This window comes from Osmerus eperlanus, chromosome 20 (genome assembly GCF_963692335.1).
Source record: "Osmerus eperlanus chromosome 20, fOsmEpe2.1, whole genome shotgun sequence".
Lineage (NCBI taxonomy): Eukaryota > Metazoa > Chordata > Actinopteri > Osmeriformes > Osmeridae > Osmerus > Osmerus eperlanus.
Window position 1 is genome coordinate 4,183,407 of NC_085037.1, and position 19,624 is coordinate 4,203,030.

At 48.4% G+C, this 19,624-nt stretch overlaps 3 protein-coding genes across 6 annotated transcripts in view; 2 read left to right on the plus strand and 1 right to left on the minus strand.

Moving 5' to 3' along the window:
* ripor2 (RHO family interacting cell polarization regulator 2) overlaps positions 1–12,439 on the plus strand; it is a 52,495-nt gene extending 40,056 nt beyond the window's left edge. For all 4 annotated transcript variants that reach the window (XM_062446140.1, XM_062446141.1, XM_062446142.1 and 1 more), the window contains exons 7-22: positions 4,579–4,728; positions 4,886–4,949; positions 5,346–5,389; positions 5,700–5,825; positions 5,954–6,102; positions 6,417–6,546; positions 7,555–8,259; positions 8,523–8,704; positions 9,226–9,391; positions 9,479–9,611; positions 9,842–10,003; positions 10,212–10,391; positions 10,598–10,800; positions 11,077–11,160; positions 11,726–11,816; positions 12,032–12,439. In XM_062446140.1, coding sequence (XP_062302124.1) covers positions 4,579–4,728; positions 4,886–4,949; positions 5,346–5,389; positions 5,700–5,825; positions 5,954–6,102; positions 6,417–6,546; positions 7,555–8,259; positions 8,523–8,704; positions 9,226–9,391; positions 9,479–9,611; positions 9,842–10,003; positions 10,212–10,391; positions 10,598–10,800; positions 11,077–11,160; positions 11,726–11,816; positions 12,032–12,132 — 2,670 coding nt within the window. In that variant the 3' untranslated portion in view covers positions 12,133–12,439. The remainder of the gene's footprint in view (positions 1–4,578; positions 4,729–4,885; positions 4,950–5,345; positions 5,390–5,699; positions 5,826–5,953; positions 6,103–6,416; positions 6,547–7,554; positions 8,260–8,522; positions 8,705–9,225; positions 9,392–9,478; positions 9,612–9,841; positions 10,004–10,211; positions 10,392–10,597; positions 10,801–11,076; positions 11,161–11,725; positions 11,817–12,031) is intronic.
* Positions 12,440–14,756: 2,317 nt separating this feature from the next.
* On the plus strand, positions 14,757–16,173 carry LOC134007031 (armadillo-like helical domain-containing protein 2). Its single transcript, XM_062446166.1, has 3 exons — positions 14,757–14,993; positions 15,378–15,559; positions 15,832–16,173. The coding sequence occupies exons 1-3, from the start codon at positions 14,795–14,797 to the stop codon at positions 16,084–16,086; spliced, it is 636 nt and encodes a 211-aa protein (XP_062302150.1). The 5' UTR covers positions 14,757–14,794; the 3' UTR covers positions 16,087–16,173.
* A 12-nt stretch (positions 16,174–16,185) lies between these two features.
* gmnn (geminin DNA replication inhibitor) lies at positions 16,186–19,611 on the minus strand. The gene is made up of 7 exons (XM_062446165.1): positions 19,418–19,611; positions 18,928–18,998; positions 17,841–17,942; positions 17,474–17,618; positions 17,112–17,194; positions 16,708–16,818; positions 16,186–16,597 (listed from the first exon to the last, which is right to left on the minus strand). Exons 2-7 carry the CDS (start codon positions 18,979–18,981, stop codon positions 16,433–16,435), a joined length of 660 nt encoding a protein of 219 aa, XP_062302149.1. The 5' UTR covers positions 18,982–18,998; positions 19,418–19,611; the 3' UTR covers positions 16,186–16,432.
* Positions 19,612–19,624: the final 13 nt, after the last annotated feature.

The following is a 19,624-nucleotide window of genomic DNA, read 5'->3' on the forward strand; positions in this document are numbered from 1 at the left end:
CTTTCTCCCCACCTCCTATCATCATCACCACCTGTCTCAAACACATCCTGTTTGCCCTACTTCCTGTCAGTAGAATAGCCACATGCCGTTATGGCTGCAGGCTGTGTCGTTAGGGTCACTCTACCACAGAGAAACCGTCAGGGCCAATTAAACATACACTTGTGCACAAGAATGATTCAGCAGTTTGAGCCTTTAATCATCAACCACGTTAGAGACAAATGAATGACTAAATCGCCACGTAGGCACAAAGATAAGGTTTACTATTACACCATGTGGTGTTGGAGGGGATAAGTCTGGTCATTATATACTCACACACACACACACACACCCACTCCCCAATCTCAACCTCAAATTCCTGACAATAGCTTTTCTCTGGCTACTCTTAACAAATGGCCTAGCCTAGCTGGACACTCCACAAAGATTGATCTCATTAGAGAGCCATCTGCTGACAGGCAGATTCAGTGTATGAGTGTGATTTCAGCGGAGACTGCAAGGCGGCCAGCCACCACCCACAGATTGGCATCAGCTGGACGTCCACCGTAGCACTCCATTTCCCAGCAGGCACTGTGCTCGCTTTATCAGCATAGTCTTAAATATGTCCAATACTTTCATAACGATAATGCAAATGTAGTTGCAAATGCAGTTGCAATATTAGCGGAGAACTACATTCACAAGTTCTTCACCAAAAAGCTAGACTCCCTGTGAGCAGACACGCACTTATTTCAGCGGAGAAGCAACAACACTAGCTCATTTATCTCTGTTATACAGCCCAGGGCCTGGGATTCTCCACAGGGTGTACACACACACACACGCACACACACATTGCCTTTCAGAACAAACCTGCAGAACACACACACACCTGCATGGCCTCTCAAGCACCCCGCACCTTCTCTAAAGACCCTCATCAGAGCCCCCGGAGCTTCTTGTCTCCTTCCCACTCTGTTACGAGGGCCCCGACAATTGCACCCCTCAATTGTTTTGACCTAGATACAGCGCTGCCTCCGAGGTGCAGGTGTCTGCAATGCCTTTTTGCTGGTGCAATCCCAAGGTCTTTAGATGAGGTACATCTTTATACAGGTAACTAGCTACTTGTGTTTGTTTGAGACAAAGGCCTATTTCACTCCCCTACTTTAGTTTCATAAAAATATCCGCACACACACACACACACAGTTCTCTTATCCTCTCTTTTTCTTACACTCACACACAAAAGCTCCCTCTTGACACCGTCAGCGTGTGCGATGGTGTTTGATGTGGCTAGGCTATGCTACAGGTGTGAATAATCTTTTTAAGATCTTGCCTGCTCGTGCCCTTGGTCTAATGCGTTTTTGGTGGGTGGTAGAAAAGCCTTAAAGCTGTAAAGCTTATGGTAAACATAGTCTTAACTTAAGAGGACCCCCCCCCTCCCCTCCTCCTTCTTTACACCACAGATATAGTACAGATACCGTAGAGGTTAAGACATACATTATATTTAAGTGGAGTTTTTATGTGGTATGCGTTTTCTTTTTATTGTGTCGTTTTATAGCAATAATGCATAACCTCAGTCCCTGCTCTGAGATTGTTAGTGTGTGTGTTTGTGCGTGTGGGTGTGTGATTGGGTGGGCTTGACTAAATCCATGTGAGGCTGCTCCTCGTCTCTTAAATCTAAGAGGACAAAAGCCAGAGAAGATTAAAAAACTCTCTTACGGATCAAGCTCCACAGGGGTGTGTGCTGCCAACCTGTGTGTGTGTGTGTGTGTGTGTGTGTGTGTGTGTGTGTGTGCGCGCCTCACATATGTACAGTCCGTGTGGGCGTGTGTGTGTGTGTGCGCGCCTCACATATGTACAGTCCGCGTGGGCGTGTGTGTGTGTGTGTGTGTGTGTGCGCGCCTCACATATGTACAGTCCGCGTGGGCGTGTGTGTGTGTGTGTGTGTGCGCGCCTCACATATGTACAGTCCGCGTGGGCGTGTGTATGTGTGTGTGTGTGCGCGCCTCACATATGTACAGTCCGCGTGGGCGTGTGTGTGTGTGTGTGTGTGTGTGCGCGCCTCACATATGTACAGTCCGCGTGGGCGTGTGTGTGTGTGTGCGCGCCTCACATATGTACAGTCCGCGTGGGCGTGTGTGTGTGTGTGCGCCTCACATATGTACAGTCCGCGTGGGCGTGTGTGTGTGCGCGCCTCACATATGTACAGTCCGCGTGGGCGTGTGTGTGTGTGTGCGCCTCACATATGTACAGTCCGCGTGGGCGTGTGTGTGTGCGCGCCTCACATATGTACAGTCCGCGTGGGCGTGTGTGTGTGTGTGCGCCTCAGATATGTACAGTCCGCGTGGGCGTGCGCATGCCTTGTGTACGTGCGGGCTCCCCTCTAGCTGTGTGTCACCAGTCAGTGCTGTATATCTGTCTCCGTCTCCAGAGTGCGGGTGTTAGCTGCGTCCTTAGCACGCAGGAGGCCTCGTTTCCTCATCTCTCTCTCCTCCCCACCCACAGGAGTTCGTCGCGTTGTTTACCTTCATTCAAACAGCCCCACCTCCCCCTCCCTCAGTCGCATCAGCTCGGTGTTCCCTGCGCTCTCTCTGTACCCGGGGGGAGGTAACTGTGGGAGAGTGACACCCTGGGTTGACGCCTCGGGGCCCCTGCACATGGTGACCTTTTTGTGTCGAGAGAGTTCTTTCTCTTCTCTGTTCTAAATTAACCTTCCTTAAAGGCACAATGTCAACTTTTTTTCTTATCCTTTCTATGGTCACTGGTGGTTGTCATGAATGATGTGCCTATGAGGCCATTTCTTCATTCTCAAAGATGGTAACCTTTTCATCAGTGGCTGTTCTAATTGTGTAGAGATACCGTGTTGTTCTTAAAGATAATGGCTTCATGTGTGTAGTAAGTGCGTTATGGGTGTATTGAGTGTACTGCTTTGGGCTGGCGGTTTTCAATCAGATGTGAAGGCACTAACAGTTGCGGTTTCGAGTTTTAACGAGTTGCACATTTCAGCTGCACCCCAAATAAACAACCTACCACAGACTGGGGGCCGTCGGGTCTGGTCTAGGCTGGGTAGGGGTGTGTGTTTGTGTGTGTGTGTGTGTGTGTGTGTGTGTGTGTGGGTGGGGTATGAAATGAGATTAGGTTTGGGGGTGGCACACATGGGGCCCTTATCACCATAGGGTTGTGTGGGGTGTGTTCGGGGGATGTGTGTGTGTGTGTGGAATGTGTGTTAGGGGAAGGCGCTGGTACGATTTGGTTTGCGTGGGCATCCTACAAACACTGTGTATTTTATCAACCCAAATAGTCTTCAGACTTTTAATATCTGAATGTGGTGCACAATATGACGTCGTTTAGGAGGACATGGGTTACACACCAACAAGAGGATCGAGTGTGGCGAAACCCCGCTTTCTGTGGCTGCGTGTCTGCGACAAACGATCACCTTCCAGCGTGCCTCATTTATCTCGTCCCTCCCACAAACACACACACTAAATACTCGCTTCCCTCTCACACTCGCACGCTCGCTATTGTCTAGGCGGGGGTTGCCAGATTGGCCCATATCCCCCCCACACACACACAGACACGCACTCCTCCTTTCTCTAATGAGCAGTTTAAAGACGGCGATGCATCAATCTTTCACTGCGCCCCCGCTGGGCACGCCTGAATATTTCCTTTTGATGTGGGACGCTCCAAGTGTTTGTTTTCGCGCCTGTCTCCGCAGTGCCGCCGTTGGCAAATTGGATACCCTCTCTAAAACACCCCGAGAGGATTAGGTGGGAGGGATGGAGGCAGAATATTCAGAGAGCGGCTAGTATGAGTAAGCAAAACTGTCTCTCTGATGGCCTAACATGGAATAGACGTAGAAATGACTGCATGTCTAATTCTATCATTAGGCCTAATGTTGATCTTGTGTTGGCCGTTTAGTGGAGGCTGTGTGGCTTGACGTTGACCCCGCTCGGTGCTGCTCTTCCTGCAGTCCTCAGGGGGGCGAGGGAGCCTGGCGAGCTCTCCATGCCGTCTGTCGTTGCGATGCTCGCTACATGAGTATTCCTCTAGATGGGAGGGGGATGACGCGCCAGACTGCGGGCCACGTGCGCTGCATGGCTAGGATGATTCTGTCAGATTTCCTCTGTCGTCGTCTCTCGTTTGGCCTTCCTGTCACGGCGCTCTCTTCCTTGTCTCCCTTTGCCATCCTCCCCTCCTCTCTTTTCACACTTCCGAGCATTGGGCGTGGAAATCCTGAGGGGGCAGTCTCGGTCCGTGCGTCACTGTCAGACAGTCAGGACGAAGTTCGGTCTGGGCCTCACGAAATAGTAGTATGATGCTGACCTGGTAATCCTTCTTTGATGGATTGCATGTCAGACCAAGGACATAGGGAGGAAGCTAGCTCTAGTTCCAGGAAGGCTTCAGTTTTTCACTGTCTTTCAGTGGAAACAGTCAACCCATCCAGTAGACCAGATATTGTTTTTAAAAGCTGAATGTTACGATGCATTGACAATATCCGAATTTTATTTTGAAGTATTTTGCCACTGTGGGTGTGTGTGCTTGCAACTGTATGTGTATAAGTGTTTCTTTATCTTTGTCTATAATTATTTCTGTATTTTGTGTGTGTGTGTACAGGTGGATGAGCTGTACGAGGCCTTCTGCATCCAGCGGAAACTGAGAGATGGAGCAAGTCGGATGAAGCAGGCCTTCTCTGCCTCTCCCTCCACCAAGGGCACACGCGAGAGCATAGCCGAGGTCAACCGCAGATACAAGGAGTACACAGAGGTACACACACACACACATTCGTTTTCACACGCCCGCACATCCATCAGCACTCCACCATCTTCTTATCACGTGATTTGAGTTCCGCAGGTACTGTCACAATCACAAGATTAATGGGTTGTGATGACTGTCAGTAGCTCATCTCCACTTCCCTTCTCAGAACATGAGCACCTTCGAGGGGGAGCTGGAGAACTTGCTCGGGGAGTTCCACATCAAGATGAAAGGTAATGCCAGGGCAGGTGGACTAGGAAATCAGGTTTAAGACAAAAGCAAGGATTAACAAAGTGCACTTAAACACACACGCATCCCAGAGCAGCCACTCTGCTTGGATAATTAGACGAGTCAGATGCTGATTTGGGCAGCTCTCTCCCTAGAGCCCGAAACAGGCAAGGGACCCGCTCGTTTGAATGATTAAGCTAGTATTTATGCTTAATGCTTTTTTTATGCTCCAGAAGTTTCCTGTTCTAAATGTTAGCAAGAAACAGTACTTATACTAAGTAATAAAGTATATTTGTATTGGATGTAAGTGTGTATGTATTGTTATCGCAAATGTATTTTGTATGTATGCATTTTCGACATATCTATAATTACACCTTTCCATCTCTTTTTTTTTTTTTTAGGTTTGGCTGGATTTGCAAGGCTCTGTCCAGGAGACCAGTATGAGGTGTGTAGAATGTCTGTACCTCTAATCCATCTCTGTCATGTCATCATCAATAACTTGGCTTTTAGCAAGCTAGACATTTCTTCCTCTATCCCCCCCCCACCTTATCCCCCCCTCTCTTTTTACTCGCTGACCTTGCTTCCCCTCCCCTCTCTCCCTATCCTCCCTCCTCTCTCCCTCTCTCTCTCTCCATTCCCCCTCTCCCTATCCTCCCTCTCTCTCTCTCCCTTCCCCCTCCCCTTTCCCCTCTCTCCCTATCCTCCCTCCTCTCTCTCTCTCTCTTTCTCTCTCTCTCTCTCCATCCCGTCTTCAGATCTTCATGCGTTACGGCCGTCAGAGGTGGAAGCTGAAGGGCAAGATAGAGTCCAACTCCAGGCAGAGCTGGGATGGAGAGGAGATGGTCTTCACTCCCCTTGTCTCGGACCTCATCAACATCAAGGTGCAGTACGCCGCCTAACCCCCGTTCCACAAATCAACAACAATCAATTGAACAATCACTAATGTCATCTATGAAATTCATCTTAATGAACTTAATTAACTCTGGTTGGCCTTCTGTGTTTCCCTCAGGTGACTGAGCTGAAGGGGCTGGCGACCCACATCCTGGTGGGCAGCGTGATCTGTGAGACCAAGGACCTGTTCACTGCCATGCCCCAGGTGGTGGCGGTGGACGTCAATGACCTGGGAACCATCAAACTCAACCTGGAGGTCACATGGTTGTGAGTGCATCTCTTTCATACGGGCTTCGCTTGCATTGGTTATAATAGTGAATGAATTTGTTATATTTGTTTTGGGAACTGTTCAAAGAAATCAGTAATGACAACAAAGGATAATCATTCATGTATCCAGTACTCAATGTCTTATAAGCGATAAATATATTGTCCTTGACCTATACAAGCTTTACTAGACATCAGTACCTGTGAAGTAATGTTATACTGTCCACTGCAGGAACGAACAGTCAGTATTTAGTTGTAAAAAAAAGCATTTGGAGAAAATACAATATGTCTTCTTTGTGTGTCCCTCCAAACCTCAGTCCGTTTGACGTGGAGGATCTGACCCTGTCGTCGGGCAACGTGAGCAAGGCTGCGGCCCTGCAGAGGCGGGTGTCGGTGTACAGCCAGGGCACGCCCGAGACCCCCACCTTCCAGGACACCTCCTTCTTTGTGAGTCCCCCTCACAGCTTCCTACTCCTGGGGTTGGGGGAGGGAGAGAGGGGGGGGGAGAGGGGAGATAGTTTGTCTTCAGTTGGGTAAAGTTTCGATTTTCCGCTGGGTTTGACATCAGGGAGAGAGTTGGTAAGAAGTGTATGAAGTCCAGGAGCACTTCACGGCCATGTCATCTGCAAGAACACCTTCGCCCAGCCTGTGTTGACTGTGGAGCCGAGAGCTTGGGAACGGCCCTGTGTGTGTTCATGTGTACGGGAATGTAGCAATGCTAACGCCACGGCCTCACTAACCCTAACCCAACACTCCTTCCCTTTGACTAACCCCCCCACCCCACACCACCCCCCCACCCCCGCTCCATGTACTTGTAAACCCCCCTCTCCCTCCCTCCCCCATCACCATGTCAATCCTAACCCAACCGCACCCCTCCTTACTCCCCGTCTAAACCACCCCACCCCACTATCTACGCGTTTGTTCGCCGGCCAAGTGGCGTCCCCACCCCCCCGCCGGGCGCCACCACCTCTCCTTCCTGCTGCAGGGACAACCTCTTAGAGAGGCTGAGGCGCAGCCGGTCGTTCGGGGACCTGGCCTCCCTCCGGCCACGCCCCAAGTCCAGTCTGGAGGTCTATGTGAGTGAGGTGTGCTGCGCTCCCCATCCCCACCCCCCACCCCCTCATATTGTGTGGTTCTACCCCCCACCTCTCTCTCTCTCCCCCCCCCCCCCCCCCCAGTTTCTCTGATGCCAGCTTGTGCATGCGCTTTGGCTCGCGCCTCCTGGTGTGTCTGTGCATGCCTGTGCTAACCAGTGTTGTCGTGCTCTGCCCCCCCCCTCCCCCCCCCCAAGGGATTCAGCTTTGATGCCGTCCAATTCTTGATACGTTAAACCGAGACAGTGCTTCCATCTCCTTCCGTGATGCTTTTTCTCTTTCAACGGTTCATTCGTTCATTCTGAGCTTTTTCTCCCTCTCCTGCCCTCCTCTAATTCCCTCTCTCCCTCCCTCCCTCCAGTCCACCCTCCCTGACGACGTCTTTGAGAACGGAGGCTGTGGCGTGGCCGAGTGCAAGCGCCTCTCCTTCACCTTCTCCGACACCTCGGCCTCCACCCACAACTCCAGCCTCGCCCCGGGGCAGTCCACCCCAGAGATCACCGTCACCCCCCCAGAAAGCGACTCGCCGCCTCGCATCCCTCCCCACGCCGCCAGGGAAGACATTGGAATCCCCGCTGGTTTGGTGGAGGAGGACGAACAAGCAGGGGACGAGGAGAGCGGGGGAAGCGGCAGCCTCGCCAGCGAGGAGGCGGAATGCGAGTGGGAGCGCGCCGAGTCCCAGCGCGACCGCCCGGCCTCCGGCACCGAGTCCGTCGCCCCCTCGCTCTGCTCCGAGAGCCAGCTCTCCACCGTGGCGCCCGAGGACGTGTTCCTCGACCACGCGGGGGCGCCGGAGGACGACGCCTCGGAGCTGAAGCCGGTGGAGCTGGACACGGAGGAGGCCGGGAGCCTGACCAGGCAGCTGGTGAGGAGGCTGACGTCGTCCGACATCCTGCCCCAGACGGGGGACCTGAGCTGGGCTGGCGAGGGGAGCAGAGCCTTCCTGGAGAGTAGCCTGGAGGAGGCCCTCCAGAGCCTGCTGATCAGGCTGGAGGGCTTGACCCAGCGCTGCAGAGAGCTGCAAGACCTGGAGCAGGAGCTGATGAGGCTGGAGGACCTGCTCAAGGTAGGTCACTTCCTGTCTGGGACGACCCTACTGGGAGGATTTCAAATCAATGTGGATCTCATGGGTGAAGAAAATGGCCACTACGACTGTCATGTTTACAGTATTTTACAGTATACCTCTCGTTACGTTTCAGTGTAACAGTCTGTATACCCATACTAAAGTGAAAAGGAAATAATGCTGATGAGAGCAAAGTTTGCGGTTGCCAGGTTTCTCAAGTTGTAGCTCCTCTAACCCCCCTCCCTCCCCACCACCACCCCCAACAGTGTCGTCTGCCGGGTCACCGGAGCCGGTCTTCCAGCCTCAGCCTGACGGTGGAGAGCGCCCTGGAGAGCTTCGACTTCCTGAACACCTCCGACTTTGACGACGAGGACACGGGAGACGACGCCGCCCCGGGCCTCGGCCTGCTGCGCTCCGCCTTCTTCGACATGGAGGCGGACCGGATGGGGTGAGGACCGGAGGGAGAGGGAAGGGGTGGACAGGGGATAGGCAAGAGGGGAAAAAAGGAATATGATTAAGGGTGATCGAGGATGAGAGAAAAGTGACCGCCCCCCCCCCCCCCCGTTTCTCTATTTATTGAGGTTTCTGTGGCAGCTATTTTGTCCTTCTTGGGAAATCGGGGCTTAGAATAGCCATCTTTGTTCCTCTTCTCTCTTTAGCCTCTCCTTCCATCCCCTGGCCCGCCCAGGCCAATGTTTCTCAACCCTGAACATTGAACTAGTTCCAATAGACTCAGAACACTTCATTTAGGATTACTTTAGTACAGAAAGCTTGTACCTTGCACCCAAAAAGGCATTGCAAGATCCCTTTAATCACTATAACAAGCTACACTCAACAGTAGTAGCTCATATCCACAACAAATAATGTTTGGTGATATACAGTATATTTCCTTGATTTGCCTGTAATAATTACTGTACTGCTGCCCTCTAGTGGTGACTCTGTATGCGCCTTGCCTTCTCAATTCTCCAGACCAGGCCAGCACCCGGAGGCCAGGGGCCACCTGAGCGAAGCCCTGACAGAGGACACCGGAGTGGGCAACAGTGTGGCAGGCAGCCCCCTGCCCCTCACCACAGGGAACGAGAACCTGGACGTAGCCATCGTCATCCACCTGCAGTACTGCGACCACCTCATCCAGGTACGATACGCCTGCTACCAATACGCCGCCTCGGACTGCATGACTGCGGATCTTAATAAACGCCGCCTTTCTCGTGTGTCATTGCAGCAACTGTCCACTGGGAGGAGCCCCTGGCAGCGCCGGGCCCTGCTGAGCAAGCTGTCTGCCCAGACGGTGCTGCTGGAGGAGCTGGGGGAGATAAGTGTGGAGAGACTGGGGACTGTCACCTCTGCTGCAGATGGTGGGTACTAGATGACTAGGTATTCAACTGTCAGGATAATGTATTAGATAAGAGAGAGAGGGAGTGTGTGTGTAGGAGTGTGTTTTGTAAGTGGGAGTTGTGTGAGGTGTGCAAAGCTCAACTGGGTAGCTGTGACGGTGGGCTGCATGGCTCCAATCTGGCTCCAAGCCGAGTATGGTGATAATGGACGCTTGTTTTGATTCTCCTGCCATCCCCGCCTGTGCCCTCAGTGCTCCCAGGGCTAGCAGAGCGGCCGGCCATGATGGCCCTGTGGTCTGAATGGAGCGGCTCCGGTGGCCTCTTCCACACCACGCTGGACCGCGTGTTCAAGCACATGAATCACAACTTGACCTCAACATTGCAGGAGAGACACCCGCACGCTGAAGACACCGGTATGTGGTCCGGTTATTATATATGAATATAGGAATGTTTTGTGGGAGTTTTGATACTCAAGATCTACTTGTACAAGTAAAGGCAGCATATTTTATTGAACTTTTTCCTCCTGTGTTCACAACCTTCACAATCTATCCTTTTTGGATCTCTCCCTTTACTCCCCCTCTCTCTCTCTCTCTCCCTCTCCCCCCCTCCCGCCCCCCATAGCTCTGCGTCTGGTGGTGAGTGAGATGGTGGACAGGAGTGAGCTGGCCCCCGCTGGGCCCCCCGGGCCCCCTGCCTCGGCGCTGGCCCAGGACGTGCTCACCGTCTTCCAGTTCCATGGCTACGTCTGCGACCACGCCGTCACGTCCATGGAGGAACACCTTCTGCAGGTGGCCCAGGAAGGTGAGGCAGGACACACACACACACACTTTAGTATGTATGCACACACGCATTAGGACAGATATGTATACACTAGCATGCACAGACACATGGACATGCCTGGCTCCCTCCTTCCTCTCATACACACCTCCAAAACAGTACCTTTTGTCGGCTGCAAAACTATATTTCTTTCACCTCTAACCTGATGTGTGTTTGTGTGTGTGCTTCAGTCATCTTTGCCGAAACCCTGAGCAGCGGCGACTCCGAGCGGTGTGTGTGTGAGCTGGACGAGGTGTGTGTGACCAGTCTGTGGCCCCGGCAGGCCACCATGTGCGCCCTGGCCTCCCTCCTCACCCTGGAAGACCCCCTGGTCCATCAGGCCGCCACCACCTTCCTCACCTCGGCCGCTTCACACCCCCGCTTCAGGACCAGGGTGAGCACAGCGACCGGGGCTGGGCCGGGCCGGGGGACAGGTTTACAGTGCGTGAGACAGGAAGAGGGAGTGAGGAGGAGGGGAGGGGGTGAGCGACAGAACAAAAGAAAGGGGGAGAGGGAGAACGGGAAGAGTGAGAGGAACAGAGAGATATGTCGTCTGTCTGTTCTGTGTCAGCCGTTCAGTCCACTCCCCCCCCCTCCCCGTGTAAACCTCGCCCTGTTTGTCTGTCACGTCAAAAAGAGCTGAGTGTTCCTGTCTTTTCCTGGTGTGCAGGCGGTGGATTGCTACACCCAGGCCCTGTCGGAGGCCCAGGGTCAAACCCAGAGGGCTGCCTGCGCTGCTCTCAGCTGTTTACAGGTCAGTGTGAACTATTAATGATAAGTAGGGTGATTTAATTAGGTCATCAGTGCCGTTATCTTATCAATACCCACAATGACTGACTGGCCATCTGCAGTTTTCCCAGTTGGCCTCTAGACAATTGGGGCCGATGGCTGCAAAGTGAAATGTAAATAACCCCCCGCTTATATAAAAATAAGTGCCGTCTGTCTGGCCCAGGCATGTGGGCTGATGGCCCACTGTGATTGGGTATTACGCCTGTCAACCTCTCTCTACCAGCCAATTACTTAGAGCCCAGTCCATTCTAACTAGACCTGAGTACCAGCCTCCTCCTAACAGCAGCACGTTTCACTTGATGCATTTTACATCTATTTTACTCGAGTTACTGTTATAAATATTGTTCAGTAATGTTGTTTACACAAAGTTTGTCATTCCCGATCCTTCCCTGAATACCCACGACACTGCTAGGAAACAGTTCTTATCTTGATGTGTCTTCTCTTCCTCTGTGACAACTATTCCAACAAACAGTACTTTGCCCTAACTTTGTCTCTGTCTCTCTCTCTCTCTCTCTCTCTCTCTCTCTCAGGCAGTAGAAAGCATCAGGGCTGTCACACTGCTGTGTGACTCAGCAGACGAGAAGCTACGTCACATGGCCGTTGAGACCCTGCTCACTTTTGGTAAGTTTCCTTTTTTGGAATAAAAAAGGAAAGAATGCAAAGAATCTCAGGGTGACCTCTTCCCCTCTCTCGTCCATGGCTGTCTCCTGAGAGTGTCTTCAGATACAGCAAAGCATTGTCCTCAGCACTGCTTTGGGCTGCCCGTCAGGACGTTTACGGTTAAGACTGTATCCCCAGTGGGCTGACGTTTTGAGCTGTGTGTGTCGCCCGCCCAGGTGAGGAGGGGAGGCTGGCGTACGAGCAGTTGGACACGGTGCCTGGGGAGATGGTCCGACTGGGCACGCGGCGAGGGAACGCCGTCACCACCGCCTTCTGAGGCCACGCCAGGATCTGGACCTTGACCCCTGCCACCTCCAGACCTGCCTCTGCAACCCCTCTCCCCCCCCCCCCCCCCCCCACACCCAGAGGCACCAACAACCCCAGGTTACACCCACCCTCGTCAACACGGCTTTTCTGGGGAAAGCAGACTGGCCAACTGTTTAGCAGTCATCTCAAACCATGAGGAGACAAACACATACGTGCACTCTTTTTCCTCATCTTGTCAACCGCGACCAGGCTTTGATACTGGTCAGTTGGGCCTCAGAAGTCGTACCGGACTTGAGGGGGGGCCTGAGGGGGGCTGGGGGGGGCCAGGGGGAAGGAGGAGGGGGGTCGGGGTGTTCATCAGTGCCCAGAAGCACACCTCATTAACCTCTTAACCAATGCCACTTAACGACCACTACCACACCACCTCCTCCCATTGCACAGAACATCTTCACAGTGACTATTGTTATCATAATGACTATTGTTATCATAATGACTATTATCACGGTTGCGTTTGACATTGTTCCTCTCCAGTGTCCTAATTATGGTATTTGATATAATTGTGATTAATGATTAGCATTTGTTGGCGATGTTCATTTGAGAACGATTAGGAAACAGGCGCTTTTTTCAGAAATGTTGCACTGTGGCACAAGGCATGTAAATACTGCACATTCTACCCAGGGTAACGTGTGTGGCATATCAAACTGGCCTAAGTTTGTGTTCTGTTTTATCTGGTACGTTCTGTCAAGTTTCAGGGATTTTAAAAACAGCTGTTATGCTTATTGTGCAAGCGTTGGGTGTAAGGGAGGACTGTTGAGTTGAAAAGCAGTGCTCCATGCTTGTAACAGGTACTATTGCAGTGTAGCAGTTAGTTAGCTAGTTTTCCTGGGAGGAACAGAGTGTACACAACGAAATGGAATTTCTTACTGTGTTGTGAGACCAGAATGCTATATTAGCTCGTATATCTGTTGTGACTAGCTGTAAGGTGAGGTTGTCCCTTCAGGCATAGATCCAGTATCAGAGTGGCCTTCGTAGATATGGGGGATAAAGGTTAACTTGGCACAAGATCAGGCTCCACAAGTGCATACTCGCCCTACTTCATTTTAACTTGACTACTGAGTCTGGTGCCAAGCCACCATGACAGTTTTTTTTGTTTTTTTTATAACTTAATTTATGTTCTATGACATTCTGTTACTCATAACCTTGTGATTCTAATATTGTTTTGGATTTGACTTTATGGAGTAAGAGTGGAGGTGATACAGTATCTTACATGTAAATGAGCAGTATATTTATGTTCTATGTTTTGATCAATTCTGATAGTATTTGAAGTGTTATAATGAAGAAGAAAAAACATGCGTTAATACCATTGGGGATGATCTTAGTAAGAAGTACAATTGGACTTATATATTGAGCTATTTTCAGCTATTGATATTTTGGTTGGATGGTTGTTTCTATTTTTTATCATAATGGAATTTGTTAATATAGAGTTCCCCAAAATGTTGCAATAAATAAAATACAGTATATATTTGAAATATTTCTTTATTACTCAATAGACATGTAACCAAAGGAAAATCAAAAATGTTAATTTAAAAATATTTTATAAGACTTCATTAACTATTTAGAGGAATGTATTCTGGAACATGTCTGGAAGTTGGCCACAAACAAATACCTTTTAAGCACAACATATAAAAAAAGACTATCAGAATCTTCTAACTAATAATGGGTCTCGAATTGCACACTGTCTAAAAGCCATAACACAAAAGTGGTAATATTTTTGTGACGTTTTCTTTTTCCTATTTGTTTGTATGAGCTGTAAATGTCTGAAAGTTATTGCTCAAACGGAAGAAGGCTTGTAGAAATGTTTCTAGAACAGTTTGGCATTGAACACGTACTTTTCTTGCATAATTATGCCTCAGCTTTCCCCATGATGTGAATAGCACTGCAGTATTTTGGTACATTTGTTTTAAAGACTCATCTAACATGTGTATGAGTTACTTGCTTGTATCTATAGACACAATGTCTATAGACCAGTGTTAGGAGTGTTTGGAAATATGTTGCTTCTACTCAATTCCAAGTTATCAAATGTGTACGTGTTTGTGCCCAGATATGTACATGTACTTATATATTACTCATAAAAGCAGCTGTTTGCTTAATGAATAGAAATCTGAAACTTGGGGTTGAACTTGCTACCCTTTGTTGGCTTTAGTACTGATTGCATTAGCTAAACACTTCATATTGGTTCACAGTATTTCCTTTGCTCATTGAAAGTTGCAATAAAGTTTATTTTTGCAGAATTACGAAAACCTATTTGGTCTTTTATTCATAATTCGTTCTTTTTCAATAATGTTGGGTTGAAGCAGCAACATGGGCTATACTATACAGTGCAAAACAGTACAAAAGTGCTAAAACAGATGGTATAGTTCATTGCAGACGAATAGCAAGTTTACTTCAATTGCTTCACAAATTAATTTACCTTAATGGTATGCACAATTCACAAATGGAATCTGAATACAGTCGCCTGAACCAAAAGCCAGTTCTGTCCGGACAGTTGGAATGTCATGTCAAACATTCCACCACAGCACGTATTCTATGTGTATTTGTATTCCATGTCGTATTCAAAAGTAAACAAATGTAACAAATGACTGTACTTTTTCCCCACAAAGGTGACAGCAGCCATGTATCAGCGTGTTTTGTTGTTTTACAACAGCTACATCAAACATTACCTGTTTCCTCAAGTTGAGGAGTCCAACGAAGGATATCAGAACCATCACAAGAAGAAAATTCAAATAGCAGGTCAGGCTATTCAGAACACGGCACTGCCACTGGATATAAGAGTGCAGGGAGTCCACAACATTGGATTACTGGCATACACCGGTAGGCTACTGTGCTGTTCACATTTCAACATACTAAAAACATAACACTACACATACAATATTAACATCTATTGTACGTTTTTATACAATAAGACTATCATATCTATTTTAGTGTACAATTCCAAAATACAACACTGACAAGGAAACTAAAGTAGCCAGTGAGGTACACAATTATTGTACCAACTCTGGCTCCCTTTCTCCCCCTAATCCAGGATTGTGATATTTGATGGCTTGAAGCACTCTATACACCCTCTATCAATGTAGCCAATAGCTGAACAGTGAGGGGAAAGAGGGAGTTGTTTATGTAGACGTGCAGTGTTCCTCAAAGGGTCCAAATTAAGAAAAGAATGTCAAAAAAAAATCAAATGAATGTGTCATTTCCCAGGTAGCTATGGAGTTGCGATGTGCGTTGCAGAGTACATGCCCACCATTGTTGACTTCCTGCGATCTCCAGACATATCAGATGATCAAAGGATCAGGGTACTAGAGAGCCTGACAGGAATGTGTTACATGCATCTGAGCAACCAGCACCAAGCCTGCATCCTTGGCCTGTACCACCTCTTGCCGGTAATTACGTTATTGAATACATTTGGGATATTGCATGCCTGCCCCTCCTTGGAGTTAACCAGGGAGTCCTTGAATAAACTCCTTAACTGAATCAAAGCAACAACAAAAAACATCCAATGTGTTTGAGATTAAGGTTATAGCACAAAATCGGAATGTTTTATGTAATGAAGAGGACTAAGTAGCCAATCTTGAAATCTAAGAACAGAAACATCCCATAACTCATCTAAATGTCAGTTAACAATAACTTGATGTTTCCATTGTCCATGACCCAGGAGCTGATGGATCCAGCTAGTCCCCTGTCCACCAGAGCCAAACTGTGGAGCTGCTACCTCCTCAACACCCTGTGCTACAACAACGTCCCAGCGATCCGCAAACTCATGAGCTCACAGAGCCTCAGGGGGAGCCTTGAGGTCCTGGAGGGAGAAGACTGGTTTGGTTGGCCCAAGAACCATGCCCAGGAACTGCTTTGCATTCTCGGGTTCTGGCCAGCACAAATGATCAAGATCCCAGAAAACAAAAGCAGTTGAGATACAAAAAGGTGGCTCCCAGAGAACACCTTCAAATGTTAAAAAGAAATGCATCTTTAAATAAAGTGTTTATTTCAAACAATCTACATAAAACAATGATGCAATACAACTGCATAAATAAGTGTTTAACACCAGAAAGGAAAAAAAAAAAAACATCTTAAAAACAAAACCAGCCTTCCCCTATCAAAGCCCCAGAATCAAATGGTTTCAGTGAATAACGCACCAATAATTTACAGTGAATTAATTGTGAACAGTCTTTCCTGTCAGAATACTGTAAAAAGAACCATTGAGCAGCAAGGGCATATTCCAACTCAGTCCGACCTCCACTTGGGACAAATTAACTTGTTCAATTGGCTTCAGCTTGATCTTTATTCTGTACTTCCTCCTCCTCCTCCTCCTCCTCACTGGGTGTGCAGTCATCATCTGATTCCTCAAGCTCTTCCAACTCATCAACATCCAAAGCGATCTCCCTCAGGTCCTCAAGACTTTCTGGGCTCTTACCCGTTAACCTCTGAAAGGACAAAAAAAGTAAAAAAGAACATTTACAGGCATGTCCTCCACAACAGCCTTCTGGAATCTGTTCCACCTCTTGGGGTGAGTGGGAGGGTTTGGAGGACCTACCTCGATCATGTCGGCCATGTGCTGGACATGCTGAGCCAGCTCCTGCAGCTCCTCGTTCTCACTCCTCAGATGGGCGATCTGCTCATCTTTGGCCTCAATCTCTTTGTGCAACTGTTCAGAACACAAGTCAAAGTCAATAAGAGCAGGGTAATATGGAGGCTCGGTCTATTGCAATCTGAGGACAAAGCTGATCTTCAACACCGCCTTGAAAGGACTGACAAAAAGGTAAACATTCCACTACAGATTAATGGCGATAGCTAGTTCTTACCTGAAACCTGAACCGAGCAAACTCATTGTTCTCAATCAAAAAGTACTTGGCTAGACTCCAGCGGTCACTGGGAGCGTGGGATAGGGCTACATGGGTGGCTAAACATTAGTCTCCCCGCGATGAGCCATTAACTCACCTTCTCATTTTCCTGGAGAACGTCGTACAGAGCCTTCCTACGTTCCTCAGCCACTTCTTTCCAATAGCTTGAAGGAGGGGTTTCTGAAGGAGGGAGAAAGTCATTCAACCACAGAAACACAAATGGGGTTGGTGTACCCCCCCAAAGAGACTGATGACTACTGTATCCATCAGGAGTTACCCAGGTAACACTGACCAATGCAGTTCCGATGTGGGACCAAATGAATTTATAGCAGATATAGGATGAGCACAGATGTAAAAGGCTCTGTTGCTCTGAGATCAAATCAAAAACACCCATTTCAAAAAGAGCCAGCCACCAAAACAATCGTATGTGCTAGCTCGTGAACTAAAAAGACAACCTACCTTTGACCATGAGTTCATATGCCTCTGTGGAGAGGCCATCTGGGAGGTTTTCCGTCTGTGTGGACTTGACTTCAGCCTTGGACCTCTTGGAACCCTTCACCTGTTCTGGGTTCCACTGTTTCCTTTTGGGCACAGCCTTCCCTGCCTGAGAAATGACCACCCACCAGATTCAATCTAATGTAGACATCTAGTCTTACACGAGAGATCAACCTCATTTGACACTGCAAAGTTAAAACACTTCATTTGTTCAGATCTAGTGGCTGCCTGGTTTTATCACAAGTTGTGTGCTGTTGGCAGGGGGCTCACTGAATGATCAAGCCAGTCAGATGAAGCCACACATGACCAGAGTCTTGGCCCCACTACATACCAGTTTTATCCTGCCCACATTCATGTTGACAGCAGAGGGCTGGAGAACCTGCAGGCTTTTCCTGGGGGGTCCCATTCCCTGGTCGGATGCTGCAAAAAAATTCTAAAAGGAAAAAGCCCCAAACTTGGAATTAATGACTTGTGTCCCTTAGGCAAACAAAAGTTCCTTGCATTACAACACAACCTTACTAATAAAGGAAAATTCACCAAATGGATGTCCCCCCCCCCTCGACCCATGAGCTAAGACTCTAGTCACCTTGGGTTAGGCGCCCTTCTCCTGATACATCGTTACACTTTTATTTCAGAGAAGGGGGAAATAAGTGAGTAAGTAAGTAAGTGCATGACCAACTTTATGTCTGACTGGCCCATAGCCGTGGGAAAGGGGCTGGTCTAACCTTCCAAAGCATAATGGCTTGGCTGCAGATTCCCACGGGCTGTCATTGGACCTTTTTCCACCAGGTTATTATCTTACTGTGTGCATTCTTAAACAAATAATGACCGTGGGAAAGTGGTCACCCACGGCTCAGTGCGAGTTTTTAAACAAGTTAATGTTTTCACCGACTCGACAATGTTGTGACATTGTTTGGTGAAGTTCCAGGCTGCAGTTTCAGTGCCTAAGGGGGTTGTGTGTGTTGAATTACTTTAAGACATCTGTGAGTTCCAGGCCTGATAAGGAGCTGCTAGGTTGTGAATATTGAATGTCAATAAATGTAAGGCTAACCTCACTTAATATTTAACTCCATGTTTACTTTACAGTAATACGATCAAAGCAAACTCGGGAAAAAACTAAAGAGGCTGCTGAATGGCATTTAAAGATGTTACTGGTCGTATATTAAAAGCCAACTGATTGTAGCCCCATTTTAATATTATTGACAAGAACCATGGTATACTAAGTGATAAAGCCAGTTTACTAATAACTAATTCTCAATGTTATTTTGCGTGGCGGTCAGAGGGCTAGCCATCAACCCAAAATATACACAATCACTGGTTGCAAATACAAGTAGTGACCCAGTACTGTACAGTACTGAACAACGTTTAAAGCTCGAGTGGTACAGTTATCCGAACCCAAAAATACCCGAACAATATACCTTAATGTTCTCAGAAGAGTTCTCTACGTGTTTGAAGGTCCGGCTGGTATTCATTTTCTTGTTGAATTTAGCTAAAGAAAGTTAAAACAGAATTGTTACAATACTTACTCCAGAGTAACAATAGAATCCCACCCACTCAGGTGCGACACACTTTACTGTACCACGGAAAAAGCGCCAAAAGCAAAACGCCGATTGCCCACAGTAGTGCAGGCACATGCTCTTCATGCTAGCCTTACTACGTTAACAAACTACACATTTCAATCCCATAATCTACTAACATTCAAACTCGCAAACAACCTACGCCGTATGTACAGCAATCATGCTACTAGTAACGTTATAAAGACATTTAAGATAATGTAGTTCTGTAGCTACTACTACCCTGCAGCTAAATTAACAGTTATTATGCCTTTAGTTGTAAAGTGATTGGCTAGTCACCACAAAGTGCACCTACGTGCATGAGGTTGTGCGAGGTAAGTAGCAAACTACATACCTTGGACTCGATCTGTACAGTACAACACGTAAAATTTGTGTCCAACGACTCGCTTTTCGCTCAATCTTATGAGTACGTGCCAAGAGAACTTCCTCTTTTCTTCAAATGCCCGCGCTAGCGACTTAAATAATGGCGTCAGATCACGTGCTTGTAGTTTTTTTCTCACGAGGATGTTTGTTGTTATTCTCGATCACGTGTCTCATCTAC